Below are 22889 nucleotides of genomic sequence, written 5' to 3'. Positions count from 1 at the left end.
TGTGCAAGGCTAGCCTGAAGGTGGTCACACTTTCCTTTTGTTATCCCCTATGCGACGCTATAGGACAAAAAAGTCATCAGAACGGAACATCTCCTCGTTAATCAATTAACTGGCTTTCTAACTTCACTTTCACGTCACTGCAATATAAAGATATTGCATACAAGCGGCTAAAAAGTACACAAGGTGCACAGACGCAGTGATGAGTTCAGACAGCCATTCCGAGTCCAGCCACAAATCCTTCACCTCCAGAGGCGACACTCTGGTGATTTTGGCAGGTTTGTGAGCACAGCTAGTTTGATTTGCTGTAAGAAGTTGAAACATAAGTGTGCAGAGACGCTGGCGAGGGGAAAGTAGTCCCCAGCCAGTCCAAATGTAATTAGGAAAACGACATTACAAAAGGCAGATAGAGAGCCATGGGCTGACTGAGAAATAAAGACTTTTTTGCTGTGTATTTTATCATTCATACTGAAACTAAATGGTCGGTTTGTCAAGTAAACACTTTGAAAGAAAAAAAAACAACCAGACTACTGCAAGGATGTGTGATGCTAATTAGATTGGGGTATATCATTTGGCAGCAAAGTCGTCTTGGATATGGTGTGGTACTCCAACAGCTTGAACATCATCATTCTTCCAGTCAATCAGTATTTTCTCCAAAATCTGGATTTATGTTTCTCGTGCTCATCTGCCAAGCAGCAGATCAGAATCAACAACTGGTTGACAAACTAAAGTTTTCAAATTCGATTGAAGAGAAATAACTTCCTTTCACTCATCCGAGTTGACTTCCTCTTCAATGAGATGCAAGTCCCTCAGCACATTAGTGCAAGCTGACAAAGTTGTGCGACTTTGTAGTCATGTGTTGTTTAAGCACGCAGTAAACTTTTTGGAGCATCCAACACTGAATTCCTACCAAGACAAATTAATGCAATACATTAGTTAGGGTACTTTTAGCATACTAATTATAGTTTTTCGAACTTGTTTTCTTTCCATGAAGGGATGTGGATAATTAATTGACTGAATTAACACAATGTTAAATAGGAAAACAATTATTTACTCAGAAAATATGCCTCATTCTGTAATAACTGATGTATTTTCCCAGACTATATGCCACCCTTTTTTGTCATAGTTTAGCTGGTCCATACAGATACAGAGCAGACAGTTTTGTTACTAAATACAGTGATGCTTTGGTTAGCATCATTAATCCATTCCGGAAAGTCCAACTCCAAATCCAAAACAGACTTTAACCAAGACGTTTTACCATAGAAAATCATGTAAATCCATTTAATCCGTTGCAGATAGTCTTGGAGTTAGCTTGGGGATGTGGAACTTGGCATCTTTTGATGAAAGTGTCATTTAAGGATGCTTATTGTTTTCCAATACTTGAGATAACTAGACAGAGTTGTGACACAACACATTATTCTTGCTGTGTATGATGTCAACAACTCAGTGGTAGATGGACATGGACCCCTGGTCAACTAACAAAACACCGATGAGCAAGTCCAAGAGCTCATGGAGTGACAGCAGAGATAGCCAATTACCAGTCAGCAAAAAACAACACAGCCCAATTGAAGACGCTGGTAGTCTAAAGGAGATGGCCTCCGCTGTTTCAATTTCCATGTAATATATCGTAACATTGTGCAAAGCGTCAATAAATAAATGGCTGTCCATCAGCCCACTTTGGCTGGCTCGCCTAGAAAACTCGTGGTTCCCTGAATGGCCACGTTGTGTTGTGGGCCCCGGCAGAAAAAAGGGGTTCAAAGAGCATTGGAAACCTTGATGAAGGAGGTGTGGAATCAGAAGTGACGACCAATAACTGGCTGGGACTGGAGCGGCCAACATACTAACGACTAGGCCACAGTGCGGCCTGGGCCCTGCCTCGTGCCCGAAGTTAGCCGGCATAGCTTCCAGCTCACCTGTGACCCTAATGATAACAGTATTAATAATAAATTAATAACGGTATTAAAAACTGATGGATGGTTGCATGGAAAAATGACTGTTGATGTTTGATGTGAGGGGCATCGTCCATTACAAGATCAAGCGGCACGTAGAGGCAAGAGTTGTGTCAGCACAACGCATGGCTGCTTCACTATGACAACATACTTGCTCATAATGCCCCTGAGCGTTTAACACTTCCTGGCCGAGAAAATCGCCGTGTTGGATCAACCTCTCAGCTCAGCCAACTGGACTCCGTGTGATTTGTCCCTTTTTCCAGTTAAAAGAGGAAAAGTTGTAGATTTGAAAAATATCATTTATGAATCAAGTACTGGAACATTTCTCTTCCCAGATCTGAAGGAAAAGTGATTTTCCTGTTTTTTTAGCGCATGCCGCGCCAAATCCCAAATGAGGTCCATCTCTAGTAGTTTAAATGTACAACCATTCTCCTCATAACCTGCCAAAAGTCTTTTTTGGTGCTGGTAATTATTTGTGTGTAACCACAGGCTCGTGTTTCCTCTGTGAGTATTCATTCTGTAAATTCTAACCTTAAGACTTGCGGTTACCGCATCCCTGGATTCAACATAATGACTTAGCATTGCCGAGTTTGAACACTCTGTAGCGACACTCGGCTGCTATTTTAACAAGACAAATGTTGATTCTTTTTTTCTTTCTACCAGATGGTTCTCAGCATGTCGGGCTCAGGATCATGTTTCAGTCCATAAAAAGGTGTTAGTGAGCGTATTTTATTTTGAGAATAGGAAGTCATAATACTAAACAGAAAATTGTTGGCATTACATTACTCTTTCTTCATGTTCTACAACTGGTTGACATGTAAATATATCTTTTTTTCCCTGTCAAATTAGAGTGGGAGAGAGTCGCATTAATGTTTTTTAGGGGTGTTCCAATATGATACCAATATTGCAATAAAATGTATGGGCCCATGCCAATATCGATGCAATCTGATCCGACATCAGCATGAATAACAAAGTAATGGCCAAAAGTATTGGCATGCCAAAGATACCAACGTTTTAATTGCATTTAAGTGTGCTTAGAAATCCTGCAAAATAAACTAAAAACCTGTGACTTTGACTGAAATTACAGTAAATTCACCAAAATTGTCAAATTCCCTGAGTCATTAATCACTTGAAAATCTGTCCAATGATTTGTTGTTATGTGGCATGAAAACAACAATTGCCATCATTGTTTGACGGCCTCATTTACATTCAGGGTCTGAGGCTAAGGATCTGTAATAGACAGTGATGGTATGTATTACTTGTCTGCTGCTCTTCATTATGCAGTTAATGATTATCTGTCAAGTTCAGTAAATGAGGGAGGCACAAAAGTGTGTATGGGGTGGGGGGGGTAACGAGTAGAAGGGCAGGAAGCTACTGGTTAAACATTACAATGGACACTAGACGCCCTTCTCCATCACTGAGGCAGATGCAATATGCAAAACTTTGCTGATGATGCAATACATTTAAGATGTGTAATGCAACTCCAAATACAATTTACCTCAATGACATGCGAATTATCTAAAAAATAAATCAGCATAATATTCTGTCCATGTCAGAAAGATTTCATAAATATTACAAATTCAGGGGAGAAACTCCCAAATGCAATATTGATCATGAAATATGAAAGGTCACCTAAATGCTTGTATTTTATCTTGACAAATGTTTTACCGACAACATAAATATAACCGTTGGTAGGCTAATCTTGTATCTCCATCAGTTACTTAGCAACAGCCATGTAGAAGGGCAAAAAGCACCACGGTGCATGGCTGAGCACAAGAATCTAGAAAAACCACTAGCATGTACCACTCCGCTTTGATTTTAATAGGAGTGTATCATTCAGTGTAATTATAGAGCCAATAACAACTCCCCCCAAGGGAATACACTTAGCGCTCATACGTATATACACACATGCTTTGAATGGACACACATCTGGGCCAACATTATTCACTGGTAATTACATTGCCAATACGCAGTGGCGGCGTGGCCTCACACCAGCCACTTTAACAGATAGACACACACTCCTTTAATTGCCTTTCAGTCAAATACTTTAGCGCTTATTTCCACCCAGAACATACATGCACATACTGTACAGTCCCGCTTGGGCTTTGGTCCGTTCCGGCCTGCACCTTATGTGTGTATTGGCAAACACACACACACACACACACAAGGTCACAGACTTAGCAGTGGGTTCATCAGTGTCACCTCACACTCACTCTTTTAAAGCAACACCCCGTCATTTCCTTCTCTCTCGCCCTCTCTCTCTCTCTCTCTCTCATGTCCCAAGAGCTTTGCAAATTGAAAAGCCATTTAATCTTCCTTATCTCTAACTCGCTCTGTGATTTTCTCTCATTTAACCTTAACCTCTTACCTTAAATCAATATCGGTTTCGCTCCTCCTTCTGTTCATTTTTATCCTACCTGGGTGTTTTTAGAGAGCAACAATCCACTTACAGCTGAAAAAATGAATTGATTAATTTCTGATTAATTGATTATCCAATCAAGCAACAATATTTTCTTAGTCATCCATGAAAGCAGACATACTGTATCATTTATATTCTATAGTAACAGCATTGACAAAAAATTTGCCTGGAGGGGGGCCGTGGGTGGAATATATAAAAAAAAAAAATTACAGTTTTCACGGGAATCACAAAATCCAAAGAAATACAGCTGAATAGGTGCAGATTCTGGAAGAACTAGAACGCTTTCTGTGCTGGTCATCATGTGTCCACAACTAAATATAAAAAGGGACAAAAATTTACAAAGTTATTAAAGAACACACACATTCAATTGCACTGTCATATTTCTGCAATCTTGGGAACGCATTTTCAAAAAAAAAAAAAGATCTCCTCACATCTCATGTGGAAGTGGTAAGTTTTTCTCTCCACTGTATAATGTTGGACACACCAAGGCTGACATTTTCTGACACGCGTGATGCATTGAGTGATGTCTGCGTATAAGAATGCCCCATGGAAGCATGCAGAAAGGCGGGGTTATGTGAAAATTGTACAACAAATAAAACATTTCAAGCCTACGAAACCTACTGTGTCACTTTCATGCAAAATTCATTACGACAAGCATAGAGTTCATGTTACAAAGCTGTGTAAGAGCTAACATTAGAATTGCCAGCCCACACACCAGATGCCGAAATCAATGGGGGCACATGTTCGCTTGCTAAGTAAATATTCATAGTTCCTCTCATTTTCACTGTATTACTAATAAACAATAAATAATAATAAACTCCAATACGACCCTCTTTGCACACACATTGGCCCGTTTTTGTCTTTGGTGTTTGTCTCCATTCTTTTTCTCTTGAGGAGTTAAAATGTCAGCGGGTACCCCATGAACGTGACAGTCATCATAGCTTCCCTGTGGGGCAAAAACGAGCTCCAAACAAACGAAATGACAAAATGTCACCAGGGTAAAAAAAAAAAAAAAAAAACAGGAAAAAAAGCACATTTGGACCAGTGGCTAGACAGATACATAGCTATATGTAGCTAGCTGCTGCCAAAGAGACAGAAGATGTCTAACTGTACTACCAACAGTCGACTGCAAAAAAGGCTTTTTTTAGTGACAGTGTCTATGTCCTAATGTACAGTATATACATATTGTGGTAAAATGGATATGAAGTATAGGAGGAATATGAAAAGGTCCTACGAAGGAAAGGACTGCTGAACCGTAGAAGAAGAGGGCGAAGCAACCATGACAATATAATAGTGACCTGGCAGACAGCGTCGCCTTGACTCGCAGGAAGGAGACGTTGGCATGGCGTAGCACAATTGCTGTTCTGTCATGTTTGGCAGCACAGTGCAAAGGTCAGAGCGGCTCTATTTTGTCTGACAATGGCAGTTCACACTATTTGCTCATACCAACAATAGAGAACATCTTCAAGACTGGACAGATCAGGAGGCACCACCAGTGTTGCCAGATGTGACATGAGTCAAATGATTGTATTGCTTAGTAAACACGTACTCATTTTTATTCATGCTATATAATCCTCCCCCTTCAGGATGAAGAGAGTACTGCAGCGCTTAAGAATATGACATTTATTTGTATTTGTATTCCAAATTCAAAAATAAAAACACAGCAGCAGTAACAGCTCCAATATGTAGCGTTACCCTTTGGTAGTGTTCTAGGGCATTGTGAGCACCGTGCAGTGGGGAGTGTGTGGTGAAACTAGTTGCTGGCCAGCTAATAAGGGTTTCCAATTACATGCATTCTTAGTTGGGTCTTTTTTATTTTTAGAACACGGAAATACTTTGGTCTTCATTACTGACATAGGGGTTGTGGATGATGGGTAAAACGACGCCCCCTCGTGGCGATACAGAGGTATGCGTGAAATCAGGCGAAGTGCAGGCTGTACGTATCCTTTTCGTGTTTGCTAGTAGCCACATATTAAATTGGCCTAATTATTATACATTATGCTTTTTAAATTATTGATTTTACAGGGTGAATTTATTGTAGAAATCCAATAATTCTTGTACGGCTGGCAACACTGGACACCAGTGACTTCATTAACTTCTCCACACTCGGCTAACAGCGCATACACAACCGGAATAATTCCCTCTGTCATTTAAATAGATGCACTTTTGTTCATTCCCTGTGTGTTCCTCGCTTCCCGTCTGATTATTTAATTCCCTTGTCTAACTGATTTCCACCTGTACAAATGATAACTGGAATTAAATTGCCTTTTTACTGTCACTGCCGTATCCTCTCCCTTCAGCAGCTTCTACTAATTTCTCTGCTCCTCATGTTCTTGTTCTTTGTCACCTCCAGCCTCGTTTCCCCTGTTCTTCTGTCTGCTCTCTTGGCTCAGGCTAAGTAAAATTACCCGTTGTACAGAGCAATGGAGACAGAGTTCAGAACTTAATTACACATTGGCTGACAGCACGGGCTGCGTATTAGTGTTGTTGCCCCCCACCCCCACCCCCGTTTCTTTTTAATAGTGCCAACTCTTCTACATCCAACTGTCTAACTTTCCCTTTCTTTTGTTTAGTACCCTATGATTAACCATTGTTTGCAACTGTAAACTCCATATTGGAGCTTTATGCTTATTATAGCTGGTAGGGCATAGCCAATCTTTTCTTCGAGTGTGTGGGGGGGGGGGGGGGGGGGTGTAGAAGTTTGGATGAAGTGCAATCAATATGGGGTTAAAAAAAAACAGACACACTCCAACGATCTATTATTATTATCGAGTTTATGTTTCTAGCTTAATCTTATCCTAATAACTGTGTGGTTGCAAGTTCAGTCAACCACCTGGTTGCTGGGTGTTGTATACTAAAACATTTCATTTATATTATATATATGCACTTATAATTATATGAAAGGGTATTAAGAATACATAGTATACAAGTATACGTATATAAATAAATTATGTTATCAATTTCACTTGGGTTACCTTGTTGTCTTATTATTAGCGTCCCCCATTATTAATTCCCCTTCCTTTAATTGACCAATCAGTTCCAACCACCCCCCCTGCCCTGTCCCTGGTCTGTGTCTTTACGTCTCTCCATGTCCGGCTCAGATGCATCTTGTTTTGTAATTAGGGTTTATTGAGTTTCCCTGTTCTCGTCCAGCACTCGTGTTTATTAATGCTTGATCTTGACCCTTGGGATTCAACACTGAAGTTTGTAGGTATGTGTTAAATACAATGATTGTTTTGTACAGGGACCGTCCACAAATGGTGAAAACCAAGCGTAATTGATGAACCCTTAAAAATTGTTTTACACACAGCTTGCTCCCATTGCCTCTCCAAACGCTCCTGCTAGCTTCATGTTGATGCTCTCCATTGATTTTGGATCAACATTTGCAATGCAAAAATCCAAAGCCTTATGATAAAAATGATTTTAAAAATGAAGAAAATGTAAATACTAATATTTGTCCATTGAGCTGTTTCATAAATGTTTTTTTGTTTGATTCCAATAATTTTTCAAGTAAAAATGTGCACTGCTGCCAAGGGACCAGAATACGACCAATCACTTGTATTTCAATATGTTTTGACTAATAATAGGCCATATTTCCACGAAACAATTTTTTTATTTAATTTCAGAGAAACACAATATTGCAATGGATGGCTATTTTTTCAAAAATCAGCATATTTGTAAAACCATAAATGCTGACTGGTACTCTCTGATCTGCTGTGCAACACAGCTGGAACATTTGTGCATCTTTCTGGAAATGGGGTGTGTGCATAAGCTAAAGGGGTAATTAATAGAAGGCTCTTATTGTCAAGTACCCTCGGGCCTCCTGTCCAAATTAATAACTGTCAAACATTAACACTCACACACACACACACACAGTTATCATTTGTTTTTTTTCCTGAACAAACTATTCCTTGGAGATGTTAAGATTTATTAAAATATACAAAGACAAACCTAATAATCTGTACTTTGCAAAAATAAAAATGAAAAAAATCTGAAGGCACCCGTATATCAATTATTTGTGTTTTTCCCACCACTTGGTGTAAAACTGTGGTTTGTGTGTCTGAGAAAGCAGAACCCCTCGCTGTACTTAGTCAACGTTGTGTCATCTTTTATCAATATTTGAATGCAGAACAAGATAAAGGATGAATCTTTAATGTGACCTTGGAACCCAACGCAGACACGGAGACAAGAGGAAGGAAGACAGAAAGTGACAAAGTGAGAGGGACAAAGTACACTCGTGGAGTGGAGGCGCGGTCTGACGTGTAAAAGAGAGCTGGAAGGAGTTCTGCTTTGGGGTAACTGTAATATTACCATGTGCAGGCTTAAAGTTATTATATAGTTGATTGGATTATGATTAACATCTTAGCAGCAATATACAGTATCCCACATTGTCTCGAGACATTGGCATCCTGCAGCTAAACATAAAAACATGACACAAAATCCAATTGGCCACAGCTGGGGGGAAATGAGGGATTGATAGCACACGACAAAGATGCTAATATACTGATAAATATTGTGTAGAACACTGGATTACATCCTTCAGTCTATTCTTTGTCCAATAAATATTCATTCATTGAGCTTAATGGAGTACAATGATACTGTCTCAAGTCACATTAAGTAAACAATATTCCACATATGGATTTCTTTTGCTTTCCAGGAGTCTCCCTAACTTTGCAATCCATCGCCACAAACGCACTGCAGTTATGTGGGAAACACTGAACCCTATTCCCCACCCCCATATGCGATTGTGATCTATACATCCTACCCGCAATTATTAAAAACAAAATTCTCATACAGCTTGAGTGAGATTTTCACAGCCCTCCGAGATCAGCGTGTACAGCAGCTGGTTACTAAGCGAGCCTTTGAAATTGTGTCTTTTAGTTCTTCAGTGAGCTGAAGCACACCCACCTCGCACACACAAACAGCCTGTCATCTTTGGCTCGCCGAGGCAACAAATGTGCAAAGTGTGCGGTGGTTGGTGTGTGACCATCCTCCCACAAACGCACACATGCACGCTTGCAGTGGAAAGCGGCTGTGATATGACAGACATTCTATGCTATGCTTAGCGTAGCCATGGAGCCATTCCATTTTATTGTCAAATGATTTGGTATTTTGTTTAAATGTGCTGTAAAAAAGTGTGAGGGGGAAAGAGGGAAGGACGTCTTTTTCAGGTTTTTGTTACAGGACCTTTGAATCAGCTTTAGTAATCAAGTATTAATTAACACATAGCTGGTATGACTGGTGATCAGGCAGCCTGGAAATGACCAGACAAGACCACTCTTTGCCATATGGTCCTCTCCTATGGGATGAGCTCCGCCTCAGTACGGATTTGGGAGCATGCAGACACAATAACCACGTTTACATGGACCCAAATTAAATGACTAAAAGACCCAAATTCGGGAAGAATCTAACCTTGTAAACATGGCTTATGTAGCACATGGAGGAACTTTTCGTCTGTTTTCGCTCATGATAGGGATCGGTATCTGCAGCATAAAACCCTGATCAGAACTTCCCTGGTAGGTATACTGTCTACATATCGACAAGGTCCTCAGAAGATCTATCAATTGTTGCATATTACAGCTGCTCGTATTAATACTCAATACTGGAGTGTGCTGAAATACGCGTACTTCAAACGACAGCGTAAGCCCTGACAGGCCATGAAAGAAGCATCATTAATGCAGATGTACACACTTTATGTATTGACATCTTGAAAAACCCATCAGCAAGCATCAACAGTGCTGAAGAGGACCTAAGAATATACATGCAGGAGGAGCAGATATGCTTACAGACGTACTGTATATATAACATAAACTTTGACTATCATTGCAATACACTTTAATACTGTCTTAACACTTTTCAAGGTGTTTACAAAAGGTAAAAAAGTACATTTAGAAAACAGGAGGTGAACAAATATTGCCACTGACATGAAACTAATGAATGAATGTGAGTGTGAATGGTTGTTTGTCTATATGTGCCCTGTGATTGGCTGGCGACCAGTCCAGGGTGTACCCCGCCTCTCGCCCGAAGACAGCTGGGATAGGCTCCAGCACCCCCGCGACCCTCGTGAGGAAAAAGCGGTAGAAAATGAATGAATGAATGAAACTAATGAGCAGTCGGATTAAATAAGCTTTGCTTCTTCCTACACGTTTTTGGACACGCAAAACTGTGAATTGCGCTGCATGATTTGCTCCAGTGTATGTTGTATTCATATTGAAGATGAATTAAAGCGTTCCCATTCCCACATACATCCTGTGTTTTATTTCAAACACGCTTCACTAGGTATTTTGCTGTATTATCTCCTGGAAGCCTCCCAGCCCCCTCCACTCTGTACAATCTCCCATTTCTTATCACTGCCTGTCCCCTTTTAGCTGCAGTGGGTGCTGCGTCAAGGCAACGCGCAGAAACTGACACGAGGAAATTGTACTTCCTGTCCACATGGTGTCCAGTTAAAGACGTGCAAGCAGCCAGTGAGCGAGCGGAGATCTCTCATCCTATCTTTGGTAGAATGTAGCAGTCGCCCACATAAATGTCCGCTTGGCTCTGCTCTGATCACATAATTGCTTTGTGCACACCTCACCCACACACACACAAACACACACACACACACACACACACACACACACACACACACACACACACACATTCAAAAAACGGTGCATACGCTGAAGCTTGCTTAGGGAGCTCACGCATGGCAGATCCACAGGCCTAGCCCGATCACACACATCATGTCATGAAGCGCAGGGCTCTCATGTGCAGGTATGCCTGCAAGCATACATGCCAATACCAAAAAAATCACCCCCCACCCCCCCAATCCCACCACCTACGCAGTCAACTCACTTTAGAATGTGGCGTGTACTACAAACCCACAGAAGCACACACTGGAAAAGGTGAAGGAGAAAAGGAGCTTCTCGTGTCTTGCTTTCCTCAAAAGACAGAACATGCTCAGAGTGACAAAGAGGAGGTGGATTGGTTGAAGGTCGAAAGGGGCGCGGCCCCCGCAACATCTTTCAGAAAAATAAGAATTCTACAATCACATTTATTCGTACTGTATTTTCCATTGTATAAGTCAGCCTTTTCATCCTGTGACTAGTATATGAAAATAAATATGCAACATGCTGCCTTTTAGTTAAAGTGGGGTGGTGTCACAGGGGGGTATTCGTGGTTGTATCTATGTTGGGTTTTGAAGATGGGCCCATTCCCAGATTCCTATATGTCTGAATACTTAAGGCCTCTAGGGGCCAAAATGTGTATTGTAATGTCCTGACGCAGTCTGAAGATTAGAGCCATCATTAAGCATCGTCAATTGTGAATAACTGATGAATAACTTACGCCTGTTGTGATTTCAATACACGACAAAAAAGGTCTCCAGTAATAAAGTAACCCGGTTGTTCAGTTGGTACCATTGATAATTGCCGACTCCGGTAAACCTGCAAACTCAAATATCCAATGCAATGCAAGTAAATTAAGTGTAACAGACCTCACATTTGATTTTGAAAGCAATTAATATTGTTGTACTTTGAGCAATGACAATAAAAGTATTCTATTCTATTCTATTCCATGATGAATTAATACAACAGCCAATGAAATGATCAACAAGACACAAACAATACAAAGAATATAATAGCATCAGTAGCTCTGTCCTTAAACAAATGACCCCACATTAGCATCACTGACAGCAGCAGTGATGCATGTAGAGGAAGGTGGAGGTTGAGGGAAGCTTTAAGCTTTGATAGAAGTGGAATGTGGAATATGTATGAGAGCGCAAACAGAGTGGAAATTGCTGAAAAGATTTTTTTTAAATGGCTGACTCAAACAGTAGTGTATAGCCCTTGTTTCACATTAAGAGACATCTGAAAGCACGAGAGGGCTGCTGGGAAAAAGAAAAGGAGCTTTTGACAGCAACAGTGAGAATGCAATGAAGTTGAGAAAGAGAGACTGATGGGCGTCCGCTATGACTGAACTGAAAGTGAAACAAAACAAAAACAAAACGCCTGAAAGCATTCAAGGAAAGAAAAGGCCATTTTGAAGCCAAAGGATATTAAAGAGCATCTGACTGCAAGAACCAACAGGAGCATTCATCCTACCAGAGTTCCTCTTGGAGATGTACTTGACGTCATCACTGGATGCTGAGGCAAGGAAGGCAAGGATGAGGAGGAGAAAGAGTGAAGTCTTCATTGCTCTTTTCTCCACCGGCACCTGAAAACCAAACATAAATATCGTTACACATACCACATCATGCATGATGAGGCATTTGGTAGATTGGTTACTTCCGAAAAAAAAAGCTAACCAGCGTTTCATGTCAGCTTCATTTTTGAGTTGGTTCTTGAATGTTCTTACTTTAGAACTTGACTAGAACTAGTTCTTATGACCCATTCGTTCATGACCAACACACCACTAATGTCCAGTATCATTTGAGTATCTCATTGTGGGTCGGAGTTTCTAAACCCTGGACTGGTCGCCAGTCAACCAAACTTGTTTTCCACCCAACATACAAATCAGACTTTACAAGAAAGCTGTCACAAAACCATGCAGTACATCCTTTTCACAGTAATACACACACAAACTCTCTTCTACGTGTTTTGACTGTCAAACTATGGCACGTTCTATGTGTGTATCAATCTGTTGCTGGATATCAAGAGTGAAAAAAATGAACTAAAACCATTTAATATGTCTTAGATGGAAAGACCGGGCTGACAAAATAGTACTGTATTGATCTGTACAGGTTTGCAGTGGTAGTACTGCAAATCTCTTTTCCGAAACAAAATTAGATTTGACTTCAAACACATACACACACACACACACTCACACAAGACTTCGAGTGGACTGCATGGAATCATATTGATTTTCTCCTGCTTGTACACACACGCACACACGCACACGGTGTAAACCATAAAACTGAAAAATCGAAAAAGATAAGAGACGCCAGGACTCATTGTGCTGTATTTTCCAAAAATATGACAATGAAGGGGACATACACTTCAGCTTGAGCGGTGGAATCATATCAGATCCCGCGAGCGGTGCAGTACATAATGACAGGACATGGGGTGTTTTTGATGTGCGAGGCAAAGTTGTTTACCATCAAATATTGGCTGATGATCAAAAAGCAGAAGAATATGCTTGGGTTGTGTGTTGTTGCCACAGCTAAGATATGACTCATCTCTGATGGCTTCAGAAACATCATGTCTGCCATCACTTGAAGTGGAAAGGACAATATTCTTGTCTTTTCACTATTTCAGTATGAGAGGCCATGGTTGGTGTAATCGGTTAAGTATTTAAAAACTGCAAAATAGCAATTTAATGAAGAGCAAGGAGGGACAGCTAAGGCTAAACAAAATTAGTCATCATGGAGGTGGAAAAACAGGAACGCTCTTCTAACGAGAGAAAACAAGTTAGTATGGAGCTAGCAAATAAGGCACATCATTGACTTACCTATTTTGATACTAAAGCCTAAGCGACAGGCTTCGATTTCCATAACTGAATGGTATATTAACCAAACTACAGTGATAATAAAACCTTCAGCTAATACTCTGCATAATCTAAATTAAATAATCTAATTAAAAAATATCTAAAGTTCTGGTTCCTCATTCATCCAAAGGTAGTCGTCGGTGGCAGCTCTAACGAAGTTTGCCCTGATTACTGATAGCAATCACACAGACTCTATGCTACTGTTTATTGTTAACGAATTAGAATTTGGCATTTCAGTGGATGACACCGTGACTCATCTGGGTGGATGAGGCTATGGATCAGCTCAACACTGTCATTCCATGGCTCAAATAGCAAGCCTGCTAGCTTGTTTAATTAACAATGCACTCTCACGGACCGCTTCTTATGCCCGCACACAACACAGCCTCTGACATTCATGAGCGAGTCAAGAATCATTTGCATTGCAAGTATCTCAGAGTTCAGAATTTCTGTTTTCATATCCAGTCCACTGAATGATCATTCGGAATTTTACAAATATTAAGTCAATTTGGAATGTAATGGAACTTGAATTTGCCTCACGACTACTTAAAAAGATTGGTCTTCATTGACAGTCCACAGTGCTTCCCAGTGCTTTTATACTTTTAAGAAGAAAATGGCATTCACCAGCCGCTCACTGTTTTCTTAAAGGGGACCTATTATGCTTTGACTACGTTTCTGACATATAAATGTAGTTAGAATGTTCTTTTCTGGTTTTAAACGATGCCAAAGTTTCAGACAATGAGGTTTGCACATTTGGAAGTGAGCTCGGGTTCAAACGGCGTGGTAAAACTGACTCTTTGTGATGTCACAGAGGGGCGGACTTCCTCATATATAAACTGTCTGCCCTTCTCCAAGCTCTCATTCTTTGTTTACGAACCGAGCTCAGGCAGCCGTTATTGTTATTGTATGTTATTGTACTCAAGCCTCATTTGGTCTCGGTCACAAACCCGTGAGTGTGTCAGAACTCCTATCTAGCTGTTTGCCTACAGGTTGTTTCATGGGTCAATTCAATTGTACATGTAAGTAACTGGATATAAGCACTAAATAAGAATTGATCGTTTACACCCTCAGCGTAAATCCAGCCATTTGCACATGACAACAAATGCAATTTTCAAAAAGAAACACCACTGTTTGTTTGATGATAGCTTCTCAATTATGCTTCCTTGCTCCTCAGGGTGCATTTAAGGCATCGGAGATCTTTGATAACAACACAGCGTGAGATCAACTTCTGGTCGAAACACCAAAAACCAAGAAGTGCTGCAAATAAAAGAGGAATTGCACCCAGCTAGTGGTCTGATATGCATACTGCAGCAGTATCATAATTGTATGGTTCAAATGTAGGACTTTATAAATGCAAGTTTTAGCCAAATCGATCGTCATGTAAATGTGGACGTGTTCTTCTCCTCCACTTTCATACACACACACACACACACACACACACACGGGCTCACACTCTCTCACTTCTTCTAATACAGGTCCCCTCATCACCAAACACAGCACTCTTTATCTTGTTCGCTTTGCCTCCTCCCTCGCCTCCCATCCATCTCAGACACACAGACACACACAGACACACACACGACCATCAAGGTCAGTCTCTTGCTCTCTCTTCCAAGACATGAGCACGATACATTTGTTAAGAACCAGCAGCTTGTTTGATGTTTGCTCCACCGAGAATTTGAGCAAAGAGAAGCCCAAGCACAATGTGTATCTGCTCTGTGTGTGTGTGTGTGTGTGTGTGTGTACACCCATACAGAAAGGAAAAAAATGATTGGAAAAATTTAGTTTGGGATCAAACTTTATCTGCAGGGTGTGCACACGTACAATTCACACACAGAGAGAGACAGAGGGAGAGAGCGGGCAGAACAAACACTATTAGAGCATTACAATCCTCGTATCTTTCATCCTCTCTGCTGCTTTGCTTTATGTCTGTCTGTCTGTGATAATCATATGCCAACAGCCGAGCACGGGGAGGTCCAAGCAGGGTGAGAGTGTGTGTGATGCACATGTTGCATTATGTCACACATCACATACGCTGAGGAAGGCTGGGGTGTGTTTTGCCATTGCGTATTTGGGACACTCCCCCCCCCCATATACTATCATGCTGGGTCCACTTGGGTTTTGATTACTGCACTGTACTGCATGTTGCTGTATGTCTTCATTTGAGGATAAGTGAGTTAGAAGCATTGTTCATTTTCTACCGCTTATCCTCACAAGGGTTGCAGGGATGCTGGAGCCTATCCCAGCTGTCTTCGGGCAAGAGCCAATCGCCAGCCAATCACAGGGCACATATAGACAAACAACCATTCACACTCACATTCATACCTATGGACAATTTGGAGTGGCTAATTAACCTAGCATGTTTTTGGAATGTGGGAGGAAACCGGAGTACCCGGAGAAAACCCACGCATGCACGGGGAGAACATGCAAACTCCACACAGAGGTAGCAGAGGTTGGAATTGAACTCGGGTCTCCTAGCTTTGAGGCCTGCATGCCAACCACTCGTCCACCGTGCAGCCCCACCCCTGAAATAATGACATAAATCGAGAAAAATATGCCTCTAATGGGTGCCACAAACAGGAGGTGTGTCACACAGATAAGGACCAATCAGCGAGAGTTTCATTGCTCGACCAATGAGCAGACAGGATGCGTGGATATTCACAGTATGTCAGTTTATCAGTTTAATAGTTTAATATTAGACTCTGCACTCGGCAGTAATGTTGGTTAGCTTATTGGCTAAAGAAAAACAAACATAATTGGCAGAGCCCCAGACTTCATTTGAAGATGTGTAGCAAAGCCCTGGATTTAACAAAGATTTTCTCAGTGCTGTGATGAGCTTACACTTCATCAGTCCTGTCAATCCTTCCATTTTCTTTTGCACACTCCTGTCTTGTCCTGTTACAGATTGTTTATAATGCCAATATTTTTCCATGCGGTGTTGTCTATTTATACATTAGTGGAAAACTGGACTTTAAAAAAAAAAAATGCCAAAATCCTTACGTTAGACATGAACACATACTGTATGTCTCTCTTTTTTGTGTGTTTGAAAGATATAAAAACATAAAATGCTAATTTTGTATGCTAATTGGGCATGGTGAAACACAGGTAGAACCTATAAGAAATATGGATTTTCATCCATTGAGGACAAACGCCAACATAAAAGTCAATATACTTTGTGCAAAAGACAGCATCAAGCCATCCAGTCATGAAGCCGTCATGTCACCACACTCTGAAAAAGAAAGTCATGAATGTCAGCCTCTCTCAGTTCCCGTGCAGCACTGTGATGACTGAGTATTCTTTCCTCGACGTTGGAGCAGTGAAAAGCCTCCTACCATTCAGCGCTACCTCCATCTGTGAATGCGGCTTCCCAGCTCTGCTTCAGATGAAAGGAAAATACAGAAATAAAGTGGATATCGAACATGACCTCAGAGTTGCTTTGTCGATGGTAACTCCAGACTTTAAGACTCTTAAAGTCAGGAGCAAAAAAACACCCCCAGATCTTTGCAAAATATTTTTCAGTATCGATATGTGAATGTAATAACATCCCCCAAATAATCATGGGACTTTTAGTCAAAAGGTTAAAAGTTCAGTTGTTAATTGCAATCTGCAGAAAAATAATAACTGCTTTAATTTTGAGTCAGACTTTAGCGAAAACACACACACAAACGTACACATGCAAGCTGAGATAGCATGCTATTCTTGTCTCAAATAGACCAATGCTAAGCCATTAGGGTGCATCAGCCACACATCCAATATTAAAGACAGCCTCCAGCTCTTTTCTGTCACACTATCTCTTCTCTCCAAACTGCATGAGTCATGCTGTTTTGGTTACAGAGGCAGTCTGTGTTTTACATGGAAGCATAAGCCACCTTGTCATCATTATGAAAAATGTGATATCTGTCACTTTAATCTCTTCCCGAGGACGAGTAATTAGTTTGAATCTGGACTCGTGTACTCTATTTAGGCTAGATATAAATAGTGGATGATGATTGTGGAACAATGTTGTGAAGACCTATGAAACCTTTGGCGGCCTCTGGACAAAAACAGTCCGACATTATGTACAGTATTAGTGAGCACTTCAAATTGTTTGAATTCTGTTTTTGACATAAAGTGGTGTGGAAAAAGCGTGCACACTCGGGTCATTTTTAGGTATGCTCAGATACTAAAATTGATAGGAACATTTTCACACCACTATATATGCAAACATCCTGAACGTACAGCAAGTGTGTCGGGTGGTTAAGAAAGTGTGCAAGGTTAAAATCCCACATATCATAAGTCACATAAGTGACCATAGAAAAAATGGCTGTATCTTCTGCCTCTGTACCTTTTTTAATTGAAAAGTATTTAACGGTTGAGTGGTCACAGTTTGTGCTAACAGAATACATTTGAGTTGATGGAATACCTCCATTCATCCAAATGCAACAGGATGAGACATAAAATGCGTGGCCGCCCTATCTACATCACTTAATTTGAAAGACACGGTGCATATCTATCAGGACCTGTCCAATTATGCACACCTCCTCCAGTGAAGATGTGTTGATTTAATCCAGCAGAGGACAAAATAAGTAAAGGACATGCGTGTGTGTTATCCCTCGGCAGATTGGTGATGGTCAGAGTATGACAGACTTGAAATTTCTTGAATATCGAGCGTTATCTGGTGGTGCGGGGACACGGCAGCGTAAAGTATAAAATGATAGGACAGGACAGCAAGCAAGCAAACGCCAAGAGAGTCAAACAAGCATGTAGACAACAATGTCCAAAAATGTAAAGTCCAAAATAGAAACAAAGCAAAACAAACAATATCATCCTATGCCCCATGTGGCCCCCCCAATTTAATACAGTAATTACAAATCAATTACAGCTGTGCCCCGCAGTTCCCTCAACCACAGTAAAGGGTCCACATCAAGCACAAAACAGGAAATGGATGGACAAAATAACTGCCCAAATGTCAATACATTAAAAAAGGACCTATTCTGAATTTTTCCACTTTTCTGACCAATAAATGTCCCAATGTTAACGATGCCAAAGCGTCAGATCATGAAATTTATATATTTGGAGCTTTGAAATAATTTTTGCATGGCTATGCACGCTTGGTTTTACAAAGCTTTTTTCTACTTTCTACTTTAGTTATACTGACATCAGTGCGATTCGAACTTTTTTGTATGGGCTGCAGATTGCCTGCACTCAGTGAATGGGGACCTACATATCCGGAAGTCCTCGGGAGCACTTGGGGGTGTGACCAATCACAATTCTGACTTGGGAATTTATGCCAATATTTTACTTAACATATTGTTTACATATTGATTGGTATTGCTTGATTAGTGATTGACCCTATAAATGTGTCGGGCTCTCATAGCAACAAAAACAATAGCGTTTATATTGGGAGTAGGGCGTCAGGGCTGGTTTATGTTCCTTAACTGTCCTATATTTACATATGCTGTCTCTGAAAGTAAAATCTACATTAAAGACTTTCAAGGACAGATTCCTTTTCCATCCCCATTTATGGAGTTTGACATTTAATTATCAATTAATGTCACAAAATGTTATTTGTCTTTGCTAAATTGGCTTTTGTTTGCTGTAGCAGGCACTCCATAAGCTACAATTCTTGTTAAATGCCCAATGAATTGGGCTGTGAAGGCCCATTCATACAGGCTCATAAATCACCTTAACTTGCTTACGGAAATAAATTGGAAAGGCTTGATAATGGGTAAAAATAGATGCATGTGGATAGCAGTATTGTCCGAGAAATTCCTCCGTGCACAGCAAAACACAACTATTGGCGCTTATTAAGTCTAATGCAAGCCAAGGACACATTTCCCACATCATTACCCCATCGGCAGTGTGCACATTTGGCAGTAGGGAAGGAAGTTGGCATGCTGTACCAAACTGTAATCTTTAGGCCAATTCCGGACCCCATTGTCATCATCTGCAGCAGCATGCAACGTAAGATAAGACCAGATTGCGTTACCATTATCTACTATCCAACATGGTGTCTCAACAGAAGCTTCATTCCTTCAGCCGCTGACAGGACAACAGGCTGGTACGATTTAGACTGTTGGAACCCACTGACTTGAAAATTTGACTTTGGCATGCGAAGCTGCCCTTTTGACCGCCACTGTCAAGATATTTTATTTGTATACTGAGTGAGTCTTACAACTCTCCCTGACATCCCTCATCAACATGACATGCTGTACCCTCAAGACTGCAACTGCTTATGACTCAAATATCAAGACATTCATTCATTCCAGACACAAACAGTACAACTACTTCTGACACCAGGGATCGCACACACAGCCTCGCACTACACACTCACACAACAGCCATACAAAGGCTGACACAGGAAGAGCGTGTGAATGAGGGTTTTAGTTCATTTATGGTCGGATTTGCCATACGCTTGTCAAGTAAAGAATTGTTTTTTCTTCCTATGGTAGATGAAGGAAATGGAATGAATCTGCTCCAGGGTCAAAGTGTTACCGTAGCAGAACCCTGCTCTTCACACTTGTGATGATCTTGGACAACCAGCAAATACGCCTTTTCCACTGTCTCCCTGTGACGTCACAGTGAGCCATATTTCCTTATATGGGCGTGCCCGGGTACAAGCTCTTATCTGTGTGACCAATCACAGCGGCGTGAGCGTGCCTGGAGGCGGGCCGTAGGTGGAATAAATTAAAACCGACCATTTTGGTAATAAAGCTGGAATAGTTATATATTCTGGAAGATCTAGAAAGCTTTCTGTGCCGGTTATTGTGTGTAGCTGCTCTATAGGAGTCCACAGCTCAATATGTGTGTTGTATGTTGACAGAAGGTACAGATGATGAGTTCATGAATGACTAAACATTTTTGAATGGATTTAACATTGCAAGAGCCTCCTGTGGCCGCCGTGTTACAGGGGTTAACGTTTTAAAAGGAAGTCTTTCAGTCTTTCACAGTCGGAATACCAGGATACATGACAGTGACAAACGCATCGACACGCATGCATGCACGCATGCACCAAGACATGCACAGCATGAGGCGTGTACTAATGAATGCAGTACCACCTGTTCAGTGAATGATTCAATCACTCGCTGCTGATTCCCATTTCCTGACTTGTGTACTTGTGTACTTGTGTACTTGTGTTACAGCACCGTTTAACAGGTGAGAGAGGCTTCAGTGAGCTATGGTTTCGCTCACACCTCCACCAATTCAACATTTAACAGCATCTTCTGCCAGAGAGCACTGTTTGCTTTCATGTGAGGAAGAAGGCTGAAAAACGGATGAGGGGACCTTTTAACAGGAAATGAAAGCATGAGGGTTATGCGGTATTTTAAAAGGGGTCGTGTGAATATGCATCTCAGAAAGGAATACATATTCAAACACAGAAACATGAGAGATTTCGGCTCAGTTGTATAATTTCTGCAAAAAGTTATGCTTTATCAATGTTACTAATGGATAGACAGAGGCGGCTGGATGAAAAGTTGGAGGTGTTGGAGTCATTCAAAGGAATAATTAGTGCATCTCTATTGTATATTATTGTTTTCTATTATTGCTCTCAACCTTGCCCTCTTTATAATTCATATAAAGCGGATCATTGCACATTTGTGATTCAGCATTTGCCACCCTGCAGTTTCGCTGATGTTTGTTTTAAAAAAGCTTTTTTTTTTTGCAGAAAACACATCTCATACCCCTGAAGTCAGCAATGATTTATACATACGTGATAAACAGGTACAATGTACAGTATACATGCACCAGCTCACATTTTTTGTTCATGTCTTTATGCTCCACTGGTCATGTTTTGTTTTGTATTTTGTGTGTGAAGCGTTGGGATGCTCACTGTGTTCTAGAAGAACCATAGTTGTATCCTGAGACTTGCAGTGCATGGCTTGACCTTTGCTTAGTTCAAAATACGTCATCATAAAAGGACCTAAATAGTTTTATTAGAATAAATATTTAGAGATAATGGAGTTAAAAGCATAACTCATTGATGTTCATAATGTACTTTGGAGAAGCAGCTCACATATTATGGCACATATTAAATGGACACATTGGCACATCACTTCTTGTTAGCAATGAGCTCAGAAGTTAGTGATGTGTGAGGAAGCCTTAAGGCAGTCACACTTCTCGATTTTGGAGGAAAAAAACAAACAAACAGTTATGTAAGCCTATTTCAGCGTGAAAACATGAATTTTCTACAGTTTTAAGTAAGTGGGTGTCGCACCAGGCTTAATGTATAAATTGTATCTGCAGATGAGTTTGTTTAGATCCAATGCATGTATGTTTTTCGACAGCCAAAACTGATACTGCTTTATTACAGGTTGCACATGCTATTTGATGGGGTACTGGTTACCACTTATGTGGAACTAAAGGCATTATTGACCATTGATTGACGGAATTCACAGTCAATTGTCAATTGTGTATTCTAAACCTCATAGGGTCTATATATACCAGCAAAATCGCTGGTAGATTGTTGCCCTCTGATTGTCCCCTTTACATGTCCTGGTGTACTGGCCCTTCCTTGCTATCTCCTCCCCTCTCTTAACACTTTCCTGTAAGACCCTGCATACCTTATGTCCACAGCATGTATTGATGTGCCACTATGGATGAGCGTCTCTCCCTCAGCAACATCTGTGAGGGGCAGATACCACCTCATGTTACCACTAGTGGCATTGACACTAAACGGTTATCACCCGCACAAGTCTTGCTGATTACTTCTATACCTGCCGTCTGTCCTATTTGCAGCTGAATTTAATTAAAAAACATTATTGCTTTCTAATTGAATAGGGTGCTATCCGGAAGTGTGATTGAGTTTGAGTTATGATGTCATCATCTTAACTTGCCATTAAGCAAACGCTGGCCAAAGTGGAGATTATATATACTCTGTATTTGTGTGTGTTTGTGTGTGAAGAGATAAAACAGAGGTTTTTGGTTCGTGTCATAGAACATTACAACATTATCCCATTCTAAATACAGTTTATAACATTAATAGAGCCCTCTTGACATGAAATAACACCCCTACAGTCACATTCATACTTTTATTTAGACATAAGATCCATACTTGTGTGTTGCTGTAAATATGTTGTGGTGTATGA

The 22889-nt window shown here is 40.7% G+C and overlaps 1 protein-coding gene across 7 annotated transcripts in view; it reads right to left on the bottom strand.

Moving 5' to 3' along the window:
- il1rapl2 (interleukin 1 receptor accessory protein-like 2) overlaps positions 1 to 22889 on the bottom strand; it is a 203688-nt gene that overhangs the window by 133172 nt on the left and 47627 nt on the right. For all 7 annotated transcript variants that reach the window (XR_009120848.1, XM_058062861.1, XM_058062860.1 and 4 more), the window contains one exon: positions 12450 to 12561. Coding sequence is in view for 6 of the 7 variants with exons in the window: in XM_058062859.1 (XP_057918842.1) it covers positions 12450 to 12561 (112 nt within the window). In the remaining variant the exon portion in view is untranslated. The remainder of the gene's footprint in view (positions 1 to 12449; positions 12562 to 22889) is intronic.

The sequence above is a fragment of the Doryrhamphus excisus genome, chromosome 23 (genome assembly GCF_030265055.1).
Source record: "Doryrhamphus excisus isolate RoL2022-K1 chromosome 23, RoL_Dexc_1.0, whole genome shotgun sequence".
Classification (NCBI taxonomy): Eukaryota; Metazoa; Chordata; class Actinopteri; order Syngnathiformes; family Syngnathidae; genus Doryrhamphus; species Doryrhamphus excisus.
This window is presented reverse-complemented; position numbering and strand designations above follow the sequence as displayed.